General features: G+C 41.0%; 1 protein-coding gene across 1 annotated transcript in view; it reads left to right on the forward strand.

Annotated features, from left to right (window-relative positions):
• Nucleotides 1-15,133, forward strand: part of LOC114211831 (chondroitin sulfate proteoglycan 4-like) — a 54,571-nt gene extending 39,438 nt beyond the window's left edge. The window contains exons 9-10 of the mRNA XM_088023188.1: nt 12,223-12,406; nt 13,086-15,133. Coding sequence (XP_087879314.1) covers nt 12,223-12,406; nt 13,086-15,133 — 2,232 coding nt within the window. The remainder of the gene's footprint in view (nt 1-12,222; nt 12,407-13,085) is intronic.
• The last annotated feature ends 595 nt before the right edge of the window (nt 15,134-15,728 follow it).

A 15,728-nucleotide genomic window follows, 5' to 3' on the forward strand; every position in this document is an offset into this window, starting at 1 on the left:
AACCAAGAGGCAAAGTGTCGAAGAAATGTATTAGCAATGGCAGGTGGTCGCTGGGGCAAGTGAGGTGTTAGATTGGGGCTCAGGGCTGTAAGGGACCTGTAAAGGGGTGTCTGGGACCAGGAGCCTTGGGCCCAACTGTTGGTCTTTCCTGTGGAGATAGGGGCAGGCTGGTCTGGAAGCATAGCCTGGGAAGTGCCACAAGTCAGGTGTGGTGAGATACGAGCTTCATTCTTCTCGAATGGACCGGGTGAGTGGCTCTTCTCAACACACAAGGCTTTTTCCTCTCCAAGGCCAGCACCCACCATGCCGGCAGCCCAGCCTAGTGCTTTTGTCTCGGAGGACAAAGGCAAGCTCCTTTTATTGTACATAAGGCACCAAACTGTGTATCAGGCCTTTTATGCAAGTATACTCCTAGATGTGACAATTCCTGTGTCGGAAAGCAATATCTAAGATATATGTAGATGCTGTAGAAATTCAGCTCAGTGGCCCACACTCTCTGTTGCCTGTGATGTGTGAGTGTGAGGCAAACACCTCACTTAGGAATTGGGCGCATTGTGGCTGCTCCTTGATCTTCTGCTGACTGCTCGTGGCTGAGGACAAGTCTCTTGGCCTCTTAACATCAGACCTGGATTAGCTCTGTGAGTTAGAGCAAATTACATATCTTTTAAACCCCAGTTTCCACATCTGTAAAATGAGGAAAACAGTAGTGATCATAACTGAAGCCATTTTGAACATTCAAGTCCCACGTGCTGTCCTAAACTTGCTTCTTTACTACTCATCATCTCACCTTACAGGCTGAGATCCTAAAGCACGGGGACGTTCAGCAACCTACCCACAGTTACACAGCTCAGGAGCAGCAGAACCTGGATTTGAACCCAGGGCTTCTGACACTAGGTCGTGCTCCCCTCTACCAGGCTGTCCTTTCTTCTAGGAGCTTGTGTATGGATTAACATGGATCGTGGGTACAAAATGCCTAGCACACTGCTCCACATGCCGCAGACATGAGCTAAATGCTGGCTAAGGCTGTTACTATCTTTTTGTTCTTGGGAGTGTGAGAGGTTCCTTGCCTCTCCCAGTAGCCAAAAGACTGGTTTCACAGGGGAAGGCAATTTTTCTGGGACACCAGAATTGGCTGCCATGTTTATCCTAATGTGCTACAGTGATTTAATGAATTGAAATGAGGTCATTAGAAGAGGGTGACATTTGCCTGTCACCCCGTAACCCAACTACCCTTCCCCTTTGGGGAAGAGCCCCCTGGTGTTCTGGAACACACTTCCCTGAGTGATGATGAGAGCAGGGGGCTGAGGAAATGTCAGGTCCTCCTGCCTGGATGGAGCACTTCGACCTTGAGCGGACCAGAGGTTGGAAGGCAGAATGAGGCCCGGGGGCTGGGGACCGGGTCCTAAGATCCCACCCTAGCGGCCAGAAGGAGGAGGACCCAGTGGAAGGGCTCCTCCCCAGAGCAGCTGCTGTGGCAAAGTTGAGGTGGGTCTGGCAGGACATGTTTGACTAAATGTCTATGAATAAATGTCATTGAAATACCCTGACCACTCTTCTGCCTCAGTAGTCACAAAACACATCAGTGATGTGGGGAGAAGAGAGAGTATGCTGAGGAAACTCTGTAAAGCTAGAAACCAAAGTGCTCACTCTGAATCTTTCCATGTGCATGTGTTTCTGAGTATGAAAATAACATGTGCTATTATCAAAATAAAATTAGAAGACATTAAAGCGGTACATTAATATTGGGGGGGAAAGCAGGGCGTTGTCAATAAATTCAGTACAACTGACATTAATCTGAAGACATTCCCATTTTGTTTAGGCTTGTGTGTTCAAAAATGCAGTTTTATTTGTGACTTGGGAAGAGGAAGAAACTTATTATTCATCTTCCTGGCTTTCCAATTTCCAGATCCTCTCTCCTTTTTCATGTGCAAATGGAATGTAAATCTTTTCCTAAAATCTGCAATTTTATGGCCTCTGTCAAATAGGACCCTGGTTGACTCTGAGCCATTTCATCATGGCTCAGATTGACTACCCAGCAGCTCCAGAACAATTTGGGACATAAAAGAAGTGGTCGAGACAGACTTTGGAGGTGAGGAGATAATCACAACCTTTTCTCTGAAATTACTTACCAAAGACATTTATTGAGCATGTATTTCGTGCTTTGATCAGCCCTCTTCAGTCTGGTTGGTGAAAAGAGATATGACTCAAGCAGGAATCAAGTTCAATTGTAGAAGGGAGTTCAGAACTATTCAGCCATGTTCATGTCATCAAATGGCTTTGATTGCTTTTTGGCATTCTTCACCAGTTTTTCTAATTTCAAATTTTCTAATTTCAGTTAGCCACTGCTAAGTGTCCAATTGGGAAAATGTTTTAGGCAGTTGATGGTTGAGTTCGCTTTCACGTCTTTACCTTAAAGGACAAAATTGTTTCTAGTCCTCTACCGTCCTCAGCCGGGGAGGTGAAGCCGTTGTACCATTTTGCACATAAAACCCACACCCTTTCTTGCTTTTTCAGTGGATAAATAAAAATGACCATTTTAATCAGTGACTCTGGATGGCTATAGCTTGTGAAAGAAATCTAGAAATTATGCTTAATATCATATGCTGGAGGTAAGAGTAATTGAAAGGATACATTTGTTATGTTATAGCTCAAAATATTTTCTTATCCCAGAATAAATTCACTATTTTTTAAACCATACCATGTCAACCTACCAAGATAATCAAGTAACAAATGTTTTTCACCATCAAAACCCACCTGCCTAAATGGGAAAAGCTAAATCACGAAACTTGTGCTGAAAATCTTATACCCTGAAGAGATAAACACACACAGACACAGAGAAGGTGAATCATCAGATTTTATGAAATGAAAACTTTTTACAATTTTAGAGATTTATTGTTCATTTCAAAGAATGTGTGAACAAAGTATGAGTTGAATTCTATAAAGCACTCCAAGTAGAGCAGAGGGCCAATTGAGTGATTTTCATTCCAGTGCATGTTTAGATCATTTGGAATCATTAAAAAGCAAAGTGTTTTGGTTTTGAGGTTTCTGATGTCTGGCCTTTTTTTTTTTCCCATAAAGGCAGTAATTGCGTTTAAGCCACTGTGCCATTGTGGAGGGAAAATCATCCATCTTCGTCAATGTTACTGGAACACAACAAACACAGCCTTCCAGGCCCACACTTAGAAAATAATACAATGCATTTGTGGTGTTGTGAATTCTGTCCAATTACCTCTTCTCCTGGAGTCTGAGTTTGTACTCAAGATAACACAGACATTTTAAGAAATTGCGAGCACATTTCCCATAGGATAGAAATCAATTCATTACAACTTAATGGAGAGCACAATGGGATCATTAAACTTGGGCCCTTTCATTTTCTGAGCAGAGAAGGATCAGTGTCTTTGTGTTAATGATTACTCTTGCCCTCGCCCCTCAGTTTCTTGGGGTCTCTTCAGTAGCAAGCTCAATGGCAACTAGACTCAGTGATCATTTTGGACATTTCCCACCAGTGTTTCATTTTGGCAATTTTGGTTTTGCCATCACGGTTCACTGAATTATGTGCCAGCATATTTCCCACGTGTAGAAATATTCAATTGTCACTTGCTCATCTATTCATTGTTCAAACTGAAATTTGGCTCATGGGTCCTGGCCCAGTGACTTTGAATAACCAGAAGTGTTTTTTTTTTTTTTTTCTTAGAACTTCTGGCTCTTCCTTTGAAAAAGCAGATAGAACTAATTCCCATTTCAGTGAGAGTGGTTTCTCTTTGCTCCTTGTATTAATTTCCTATGGCTGTTATCATAAATTACCACAAACTTGGTGGCTTCAAACAGCAGAAATGTATTACCTCATAGTTCTGGAGGTCAGAAGTTGAGACTCCATTTCACTGGGCTGAAATCAGGCTGTTAGCCTCCCTCTGGAGGCTTTAACGGGCAATTCCTTCCTTGCCTTTTGAAGCTTCTGGTAGCTGCCAGCATTTCTTGGTGTGTGGCTTTATCATTCCAATCTCTGCCTCCATTGATCACTTTCTTATCTCCTCTTTCATCTAAGTCAAATATCCCTCTGCCTCCCTCTGGTACGGATGTCTGTGACTGCAGTTAGGGCCCACCTCGACAGTCCGGGGTAATTTCCAATCTCAGGATCCTTAATCACATCTGCCAAGTCTTTGCCAAAGAAGGTAATATTCGGGGCGCCTGGGTGGCTCAGTCGGTTAAGCACCTGCCTTCAGCTCAGGTCATGATCCCAGGGTCCTGGGATTGAGCCCCGCATCGGGCTCCCTGCTCAGCGGGGAGCCTGCTTCTCCCTCCCCCTCTGCCCCTCCCCTTACTTGTGCTCTCTCACTCTCTCTCTCAAATAAGTAAATAAAATCTTAAAAAAAAAAAGGTAATATTCACAGGTTCAAGGGATTTGGATCTGATATTTAATGTTGGGGGTACATTTTTAGCCTACTACACTCATCTATAAAAAAGCAAGATGTCCCATACTACCTAATGAATCACCTTTTCTATGATCTCGTTTGGTAGTTTTATTAAAGATTTCCATTGCTTATAATGGCATAGCCCATGAGAATCAATGTTCACTTCTATATAAATGTGGATTTAGACCTTTCTGCCAAGTAGGGCTATAGATGGCTATATTGCTGGGCTCCTTGAAAAGCTTTCCAATCTAGTTTTTTTGTGTGGAGATTGGTTCAGTCATGGAGAGGCATGGGTAGTTATTTGGACCTGGTTTTCAGTTGCCCATTTCTAGCTGGAGATCTCCAGGTAGCACCCTTTAGGAACTTAGGTCTTCTATCCATTCCCGTTAAGGAAAATCTCTTCTAGGACTCAACCCAGTTCCGCTTTCTTTAGCATGGTACCTGGGCACCCTCCAAGCTGCCACTCCCTGGGCTGCCCCAGACTTCTGACCTCTTCTGGGAACCTTGAGCCCTCCAGACCCAATTGCTCTCTGCACACATGATAGTGCCAGTCCTGGTAAAAGTAAGGAAGGGCACATGAAGAGGAGTCATTTGTCTGAGCTCATCCTTCAGGAGCGCTGGACCTTGTAGCCTTCCAAATCTTAGCTTATAGGACTTTTTGGTTAACCTATATGGAACCTTAGAGACCTGACCTTTCTGAAGTGTTTGGCTTTCTGCAGCCTCCTTTCTCCATCAAGATCTGCCCAAGATAGAGACTTTTTGGCCAGTTCTGTTTCCCTTGCTTCTTCTGGACAACAGTTATCCTATCTAGAGACTGGGACCTTTAACAAAACCATCGTGTTGTGGAGAATCAAGTGAACGGACTCCATGTTTCCCTTTCTCTCTCTCCCTTTTCCCAGCTGACTCCAAGATAATTTGGTTACTCTCTTCTCCAGTGGGAATTTCAAAGCTGTGAGTGACTTTTAAGCCCCACCGTGGAAGAGATCAGTGTGAAAGACTTATGTCTGATGTTCTTATCAGGACCATAGGGAACTGGATTTATAAAGACCCTCAGAATGAAGAGATGCTCCAGAGCATTCTAGCCTGTCTTTGGCCAAGTCTGACAGTTTTATTCTCTTAACACTCAGTCCTGTCTGCATGTACTTTTGTGGATCTAGAGAATGTGCACACGATTTGGGGGAAAAAATTGTCAGATTCTATGTCATGGTTGACTTCACCAAGCATGGTGTATCAAAGCTCCCACTTCACCCCTGGGTTCATTCAGGGCACTCATAATGACCCTTTGTAATATGTGAATGTTTAATAATTATATCTTGCCAAAACAAAAAACAAAAAAACTATATCCTGCCCACCCACACAAAAATATCTGAAGAACACTGAGGTTTGTGTTTTACACACATGTAAAATCATGTGGTCAAACAATGAGGAACTATAAAAATGTCTTCAGGTTTAAAGAGCTTAGCTTGAAGAAAATAGCTGTCTGCCAGTCACCTTGGGGCCAGAAAAGACTTGCCCTCAGCCTTGATCTAGATAGAAACTCCTTTCCCCTCAATCCACGTTATTTCCTCTAAGGTCCTATGAGAAAGTTTGTACCTGATATACAATGGCAGTAGTATAAAAGAAAACATAAAACACAGGTTTTCTTTAACTTTCCTTTTGTAATAAATGCAGTATATAGAATGAGCTGTTTCTTTGAGTCCTTACAAGTTCTGGCCAATGATGATTATGTCCTAGCCAGGCCAGACCACAAAATGGCATTTGTCTGCCCTAGCCATACCTACCAACTGACTTTTGACATTACTAAACTCCTTAAAGTTGGAGCACATATCTTGCGAATTTCTTAGTTGCCTAGAATCGCATTGAGCTTTCCATGGTGAAGGAACAGTGCGGTGGAAAAAAAACATGAATTCTGGAGTCACATGGGACTAGATTAAAAACTGGGCTCTCTCACTTGTTGGCTGTGAGTGAATTATTTAAATTTTCTGAGCCTCAGGTTTTTTTTTTTTTTAATCTGTCAAGTGGATATAATAAGGCCCTTAAAACAAAATTAAATAAAGTGAGTTACATAATATGCGTTGCAGAGTGTCTGGCACATATTTAGGACTCAGTAAAAGGTACTGTTTGTGTTTTTGTTAAATAAATGGGTAAGAAATGTCTTGGATTACCTTGTTTCTACTGCTTCATGATATAAACATACTTTATAATTAAATTTTGTAAAGCACTTTTTAACTAGCATATTCATTAAACAAATATTTTTTGAAATGTCAAGTATAGGATGGTGAACTAATACTTATTTACAAAGCAACTGGAAGTAAGTTTCTGGAGTATGTGCCAAAATTCCAGTCTAACTATTTCTTTGCTTTATGAGAAAAGATTTATTTTATTAGGCGTGTTTTAGAAATTTCTAATTGCTTAATATTTTCATGCCATGATTCTTTATTAAAAATAAGTATAGCCTTCCATCTTAACCAGAATCCGCTGATGTCCTAGTAAGGAATTGATTAGGGAGGACTTAGATGCTTTCCTGAAAGACTTAGAAATGCTCAGGGCATGTTGTTTTGAACATTAATATGGCAAAAGACTAACTAGGTTAAATGCATATTTACAAGAGAGGTGTTATTCCGTACTTTAATGCAGAAATGTAGGCTCAGAGAGATTAAATTACCTGCATAAAAGCCACAGAGCTGAAAGTTGGAAGCATTTATATTTGAATGTAGGTCTGATCAACCCATGGTTCAAATTCTACTACACTCCTCTCCTTCCATTTTTATATTAATGTGTGTAATCATTCAGGCAGCTGGAGCCACACGGTCTCCAATAAAGTACTCTAGGAGAAAGGGTTCTTATCTACAAGTGTGGAGATCTGGCTTCTGGTCTCAGCTCTGCTCCCAGCTAGGCCGATGATTGGGGGGATGGAGAGGAGTTCGCTAAATTCCCACCCTCTCTGAGCTGCTCAGCAGCCTCTGAGTTGTAAACTTTAACCCAGCACAGAAAATTCAGTAGGGCCCCTGGCTTTCAGGGAGCCAAATTTATCCCTTTGGCCTCTAACAAATATTTTTCTTTGTGGTTCTGTAGGAATCAAGGATATGAAATCCAGAAGATTTAAATCTCAGAGATCCAAGGGGTGTTATCATATTGTCATTTCAAATAAAAGGACTACTCAGGTCTAGGATTTTGACCTGCATATTCACCCACTCATGTGTTAGGTAGGAGTACAGCCGTGTTAAGGTACTAGAGAAATGGACCAAGTTGGAGGTGGGGGGAACGATGTTGGGATAGGAAATGAGCACTTCTTGATGTCGGAGTGCCCAAGGCATGCAAAGGTTACCCCCTCCCCCATTCTGCACGTACGTGGTGATCAGAGGAAAGAAATTATTGGTCCCTTCCTGAAGCTGAAATAGTAAAACACTATGGGATTTACTTTTTAGAATTATTTTTTTTAATTTTTTTTATTTTGAGATAATTTCAGACTTACAGAACGATTGCAAAAGAGTACAAAGTATACTATTCATCCATATTACCCAAATGTTAGCTTTTAACTACCTGCTTTATCATACCTGTTCACACACACGCGCACACACACACACACACACTTCTGAAATTTTAAGAGGCAGTTGCAGACATGATGTGCCTTTACCTCTAAATACCTCAGTGCATATTTCTTAAAAATAAGGCCTTTCTCGTATAACTACAGTATAATTTTCAAAATCATGAAATTAGCATTGATACAATCTATTATATAATCTATAGACCTTATTCAAATTTCCCAAGTTGTTTCAATGCATATCCTCTAGAAAAAAAAGAATATCCTAGAATATCCTAAAGAAAAAAATTCACAGTGTAAAACACGGCATTTAGTTTTCAGGTGTCCTTGGTCCGCTTTAATCTGAAAGCATTCTGCAGACATGCTGACTTTTGCGACGTGGCCATTTTTTGAGAACAGGCCAGTTATTTGTAGTGTGTTCCTCAGTTTGGTTTCATTGGACGTTTCCTCACAGTCCAACTCAGGTTGTGCATTTTGGCGGGAATGGCCATGAGAGATGCTGAGGTCTCCTCTGGCCTCATGTCAGGAAGCACCGATGCTCACTCCACCCTGTCACTGATGATGTTCGCCACTTAGTCAGGTGCCGTCTTTCAGGTTTCTCCTTGGCGAACTTACTATTTCCCTTTCTGTAATTAAGTATTTTGTGAGGGAATACTTTGGAACTATTTAAATATCCTGTTTCTCATCACAACTTAGCTCGCTAGTGTAAGCAATCATTTAGGATTCCTGTAAGATATTTATTACTATGGTGATTGCCAAATCGTGATTTTTCTCATTCTGTTTTTCCCTCTGCATTTACTAGTTGGAATTATACAAATTTTAACTTCTAATAACATTCTAGAAAGACTCCGTCTGTAAAAGAGAAAATATCTGGACTCATCTAAATCCATGGGAAATAAAAACCTCCCCTCTCCTCTCTCCTTAATCTCAGAGTCCAGGTATTCAGCTAAGTGGTTTATTGATCTATATTTAATACAGCAGAAATATGCAGAGCTGTTGGAAGTTGCCCCAAGGCCACTTTCTATTTGAGGTAACAAAATTCCTAATCCTGTCTGAGATACTTCTTTCTTGAGGTTTACCTTACACTTTTTCCCATAAAGTCTTGGGCTTGTTCTCCCTTTTCCAGCCCTCTCCACCACACACACACACACACACACACACACACACACACACGCATGCACACACACACACACGCATGCACACACACACACACACATGCACACATGCATACACCCGTGCACACACACCTTAGAACCTGGTTCTTATTTATTTATTTTTTAAGTAGGCTCCATGCCCAGTGTGGAGCCTGACGTGGGGCTGGAACTCACGACTCTGAGATCGAGATCTGAGCTGAGATCAAGAATCAGATGCTCAACTGACTGAGCCACCCAGGTACCCCTAGAATCTGATTCTTAAAGCTCTCTATCTTCTAAATGTTAAAGACTCTACTCACCTCAAACCTCCTTCAGGGCATGACTGCCAAGTTGACATTCCACAGGCACACTCATTCCCTTTTGCTTCTAGCTCAGCACTTTCAATTACCTGCTGTCCAGTCCTGAAGCTCATACACTCAAGATGAATCTAATTCAATTCTCTCACTCTCCAGCATAAAATGAGTCAATAAGTTATTCACAATTTCTCACTTTTGGAATGACTTTTCAGAAAAAGAACTGATAGCAGACCTCTCCTCCAGGAGTCTTCCAAAGTACACAGCTATGGTTAGGGCTCCTCTCCAATTAATTTCCCTCAGATTTTTGACCTTCATCTCAACTGTTCTCATTTTTGAGAACCATTCTTTCCCTGGAACAATCACTCCTCATCCTGTAGACATCAGAAGACCCTTAGGTTATTCCAGTAACTTATCTTATATTTTGGGGGAAGTTAATTTTTACTTAAACCAAAGAAGCAAAGGACAAGATTGACAAGCTTCCAAGAAAATTTTTCCTCCTGGTCAGTAGACTATGTTACTTTTAACATTAAGAAACTGGATGTCTCTTGTCTTATAATATTATGCTTCTTTCAAGCAGAATGGGAACATTTAGGAACAATTCTCCAGTCCAAAATCCATGGCACAGTTGCTTGTTTCTAGGAAGAGGAATACATTTATGATGAATATTTCATCATAAATCTTTAGCTGAGACTAGAAATAGTAGAACTGCTAAATAAAACTGATTTATTTCCCAGAAACTTCTAGGGAATCAAGTCAGTAGTCAGTACCAGAAATTATCTTTGGGGAAACCAATTTTTTATGAATGACCTTGCTTCTTGATGAGGAAATGTTGAGAAACAGTACTTTCTTCTCCCCATTTAAAATCCCCAAATGACAGCATTTCCTTGCCTTAACCTTGAATAGGAAAGGAACAAAAAACTCACCAACAGTTTTTGGGCACTCTGGAAACAGGAAGCTCATATTTTGTGGAAACTCACTAGACCAAAAGCCTTTCTAGAACTCTGATTCTGGGTACATCCATTGCACCAGTGTTGAGCCAGAGCAATACACCACCAAACTTCTGTTAATTAATACAGTATTTCCAAATACTGACTGATGAAATAGACTCAACTGCTTTGTAAATTATATGATAATTTATCCTAGACACTTTTGACATGGACATAAATACCTTGAAAAACCATACCTGTAAGTTCAGATACTATAATAGAAAGCAGGTCAGAAAAAGATGTGACCTATAGGAATTAAAGGGTGAGACATTTTATCTCTAGCCTTCCCTTCTGTGGTTCGAGATTTATAACTTTCAGTCACTGTTGTTAGGGGAAGGACTACCCACATGGGATCTGGACAACAGAACACTGGGTGGGGCCCATCTCCATCAGTTGAGCTAGCAAGGACATTGATAGGCAACAGGCATCAGGAACTTAGATTAAATCTGGAAAAATACCCTAAGCAAGGTGGGAAAATTTGAACATCAAGGAGAGTAAGAACTGCAATGGAATGAAATACATCATATATTAAAACTCATGAATTTATAATGATCCCAAAACAAACAAAACAAAAACCAATGGATATGTTTAGATATTGGAGCCAGGGGACTCATTTTTCTAAAAATTTGTATAAAGAGAAAGAATCAAGTACTTATTCTGTCTTTCCTGCATACACTGTACCTCAGCAAAGCCAAATAGCTGATGAGGGAAAGTTCTTCTTTATAGAAGAATTCCAGATAAGAATGAAGAAGGGACAATTAAAAATATCAATGCCTTGCCACTGCAAAAATAAGGGACTTAAGCAATCATATCAATGACTCTGTAAAACTATCAGGTGACAAGGCTGATGGGGAATTCTAAAATAGATAGATCAACCTGGCAGCACTTGAATTCACCTATTAATACTAACATATCCAAAAGAGAAGCAGCCTTGTGATGAGATGCAGAGGAAATATAGAATACAACCTGTAAAACATTCTTAATAAAAACTTAAATCTGATTCTTACTACATTTCTAGGTTTAACTACTAGTGTATTGGAAATATAGGGGACAGAGGAACATGTTAAATAATACCATTGGGAGGCAAGCAGCAAAATCTAGAATATAAGAATATTTAATAAATAAATAAATATTTAATAAATTAAATAAATAATAAATAAATTACAAGAAAACAGTAGACAAGGAGAACCTATAGGCTAAAAGACACCTATGAGAAGCATCAAACAAATGTGATGTGGGGACTTCTAAGGATCCTGACTCAAACAAAGCACCTGTGTAAAAAAAAAATATATATATATATACTAGATCATCAGATATATTTGAACACTAATTGGATATTTGATGATATTAAGTAATATTTAGATGTGATAATGGTATTGTGATTATGTTTTTAAAAGAGCCATCTTTGTCAATATTCACTACAATATTTACAGATAAAATGGTGTTTGGGGTTGGCTTCAAAATAAGCTGTTGAGCAGAATGTGGGTAGGAGTATTATATGAAATAGGATTGGTTGTGAGTTGATAGTTTTTAAAATTATCAGAGAGGCATATGAAGGTTCATTATATGCTTTCTGTAATATACAAACCATAGCCTTAGTCATCTCAAAATCAATGTGCTTTTCTTTCTCTGATAAATGAACTATTTTTGCAATTGAACACCAAGGTTTGACAAATAGGTTACCACGTTGTTATTGTTCTTGTGTTTGCATAGATATGTGCATAATTTGAGCATGAGAATAAACCCTGAAAAAAACCTGTATCTCCTTAGGATACATGTCCTCATATTATCCCTGAAGCCAGGGGCTGATTTTTCTTCATGTCTGGACAGGTCAATGAACGGCTTATAGTATACCAGCATGTGGACCATGAGAACACTGGCTGGACTGCAGAAGACTCTTTCACGTTTACGACATCATCCCCACCGGCAGCTCTAGGCCCTGAGGAGTTTCGTATTACTATTTCATATGAAATTACTGAACCTGGTCGGCAGAGTCGTCTGCTTGCAAATACAGGTAAAGCCACCAGAAGATATGGCCAGTGGCTTATCTATAATTATTAAAGTAGGGATAATTTGGAAATAAATATTCCCATTATTAATTAGAAATGCCATGATATCATATCAATGCCATGATATCAACCTTTGAAATAAAACGTATATGGTTATAAAAATTTATTTCTTTTTGTGTGCTCTTTCTCTGGGCCTCTTCTTTTTCCTCTCATAAGCTTTAATAGTTGTAGTTGGGGGGAAGATGGAAAATTAACTCTAAAGAATTTTATTTGTAACTCCAAATGGGGACTTTACCATGCCTATTACTGAAAACCGTCTATAGAAAATGAAAATAACAAATAGGGCAAGTTCCTGAAAGGAAAGGGGTATTGAAAGCTGCACTTGTTTCCACGGCAAGAGAAAGTCCAGTAGTAGATAAGTCAGGAAATTAACATTCTATAAGTGAATCTCAAGATTTTAGAACTCTCTTGCCTGAAATATTGACTTATTAGTTAGGATATGTATACTTAAAATATAATTTGTTATATGCCTTGCATAACAATGCCAATTCAGGTCCTTGAGCAACCCAGGGGTTTAGAATAATCCACTCAGATAGGGAAATTTGAGAGAGAAAGAGCTTTACAGGTGTCATCTGAAAGTTCTAATGGAATGTCACTTTGTTCTTTATATTTATATTTTCACAGGAGCTGCTGTCAAGGAGGGAGACAAAGTTCTCATTGACCAATCTAATTTAGATGCTTCCAACCTCTTACTGAAATTACCCAAATCTCAGCGATCTTCCTATGAAATCTGGTTCCGGGTTACGTCTCTTCCTCACCATGGAACCATTATGGTTGGAGAGAGGAATATTACCAAGGAAAAACCCAATTTCTCCCAGTATATAGTTAATAAATTTGGAATCATATACCTTCACGATGACTCTGAATCGCTGGCTGATAATTTTACCTTTGCTGTTTGGCCGAAACAAAAGAGCAAGTCCACCACCAAGCCAGAGGCTGACTTCCTTGAAGAGATGTTTAACATCACCATATCTCCTATTAATGACCAGGCACCAGAATTAAAGACAAAAGGGCTTCGGTTGAAAGTTCTGCAGGGAAATAGGTTGGTTGTGGGACCAGAAAACCTAAGAGTGGAAGATCTCGACAGTCCTCCAGAGGAGATCAGATATATGATCATCCGTAATCCTAATAATGGCTTTTTGGCAATGGCTCACCATCCAGACATACCTGTTCACCATTTCACACAAGCTGACATAGATAACTCTCAGGTATGGTTTGTACAAGATGGAAGCCCATCTTCGGGTGTGTTTTACTTTAGTGTGACTGATGGCCAACACCGCCCACTCTATAAGCTCTTCCACCTGGATGTCATCCCCATCTCCATCACCCTTGTGAATCTCACGGACCTACTTCTCCCACAAGGCCAGACAACTGTCCCCATCACCAATACTCACTTGTCAGCAACGACCAATGGGAGAAGCCCCCAAATCACTTACAAGATGACATGGCCCCTCCAACATGGGCATCTGCTCATTGAAAACCAGGTGGTTGTTAGCTTTGGGCAGGAAGATCTACATTCAGGAAGACTTTCTTACCATATGACACATCTCAGGGCCTCAGAGGACCAGCTGTATTTCTCAGTATTTACACCAGAAAGCAATCTGACGGGACAGACACTGAACATCAAAGTGCAGCCTTTACTGTGGGTTATGTCAAACCTGACAGTCACCAACAGGGAGGTTTATCAGCTGAAAAGAAAGGACCTTGATGCTACTGAGCTTGCTAATAGGACTAACAGTGATCCCAAATTTGAAGTGACCGAACTCCCTGTCCATGGAAGACTTGTACGAAGAGTGGGCCAAGGCATGGCAATGGAAAACGCTACTCTGTTCACTCAGAGGGACATTGACCAAGGGCTGTTGATGCTTCATCCACATGCCAACCTAACAGGCATTGATATGCTGAATGACTCCTTCACTTTCTTGCTCAGGGCAGACCATGTGCAGCCAGCAATAGGTCATCTACCCTTCACCATAGTGTCACCTGACCCCTTATGTTTGCAAACCTTTACCCCTGATGTTTCTTTATTAGTCACTGCAGATAACCTTGTGACTTTAGGTCTCTCTCAGGAAAAGCCTGTGGTTTCCTCAGGACCCACAGCAAAGACAGAAACTCTAGGGAAGCTGACCCAGACCAGGCAGCAGGAAGCAAGTCCCTGGGGACGACACCCTGGTGAAGAGTCTACTCTGGATGGCAAGGCTTCTCCAAACAGGGTCATTTGGCCACCAGACACAACCAGTGCCAGTCCTGGGGCACCCACCCAGCCCAGGGAGAGCAGTTATCCCCTGATGGTCATTGTACCCTTGGCTGTGGTGGTCTTCCTGCTGATAATAACTGCAGTGGCCTTGTGTGTCTGGCTGCTGGGACAGAAGGTAGAAAAGACAAAACCTCTTATCAAGTCCCAGACCAATCTTGAACCTACAACCCCAAGTCCTAGACCAGAAAGGAGCATAACTGTTCCCACTGTCACAGTGACACCCCTTCTAAAAAGCTCCAGAAATCCCCCAGTCAGTCTTTTCAGGGACCCACAAAGTGAGCAAATGGCTTCTCCAGCCACTGAGCCAGTGGAGAAATGTGCTCCTTGGGAGACGTGGATGAATCTGGATCCCAATATGGTCAAGTTCTGCCAACAAACCAACCCAACACTGAAGCACAACCAGTATTGGGTGTAGACCGAAGGCTTTTGTTCCTGATTGACCACCTACCGTACTGGGGTAGACACTGGGGTACAAAGGCAAAGAAATGTTGGTTGGATCAACTGAGAAAAGCCTGGCCCTGCCAGTCAGTCACTCAGTGCTCAGTTATGGCCCCATAGATGTGGGCAAGTGTTTACTGTAACTCGTACAACACTCATCTGATGGGCTTTCCATAACGAGCTCTGTCTGCCTTCTTCTGGACCTGACTCTAAGTATAAGATTTTATCGATATTTAAATCCTTTATCAAGGTGCTACCAAACATGCTGGTCCAACTGGAAACAGCAGTATTAACTTGGGTGCTAAAGTTAATGGAGGAAGCCTTTGGATATTTTCCACTAAGGATTCACTCTCTCTAAGTGAGTCAGAAAGGAAATGCAGGAACTGTTTCAGCAAGCAGAAAAGGTAATTTATCAAATCAGCAAGTTTGTTCGTGGTGTGTTTCTGTAATGTCTTTTCCTCTTTGGGGTCTCCCGGTTTGACTTCCTAGGGCAGGAAATGCCTTGGTGCTCCAGACAGTAGGACAGTCTGACCCCCTTTGAAGGTATTCACTGAGCCTATTGTGTTTCATCA

This window comes from Eumetopias jubatus, unplaced genomic scaffold, assembly GCF_037043125.1.
Source record: "Eumetopias jubatus isolate StellerSeaLion01/CBP00866 unplaced genomic scaffold, mEumJub1_p1.0 scaffold_5, whole genome shotgun sequence".
Taxonomy (NCBI): Eukaryota; Metazoa; Chordata; class Mammalia; order Carnivora; family Otariidae; genus Eumetopias; species Eumetopias jubatus.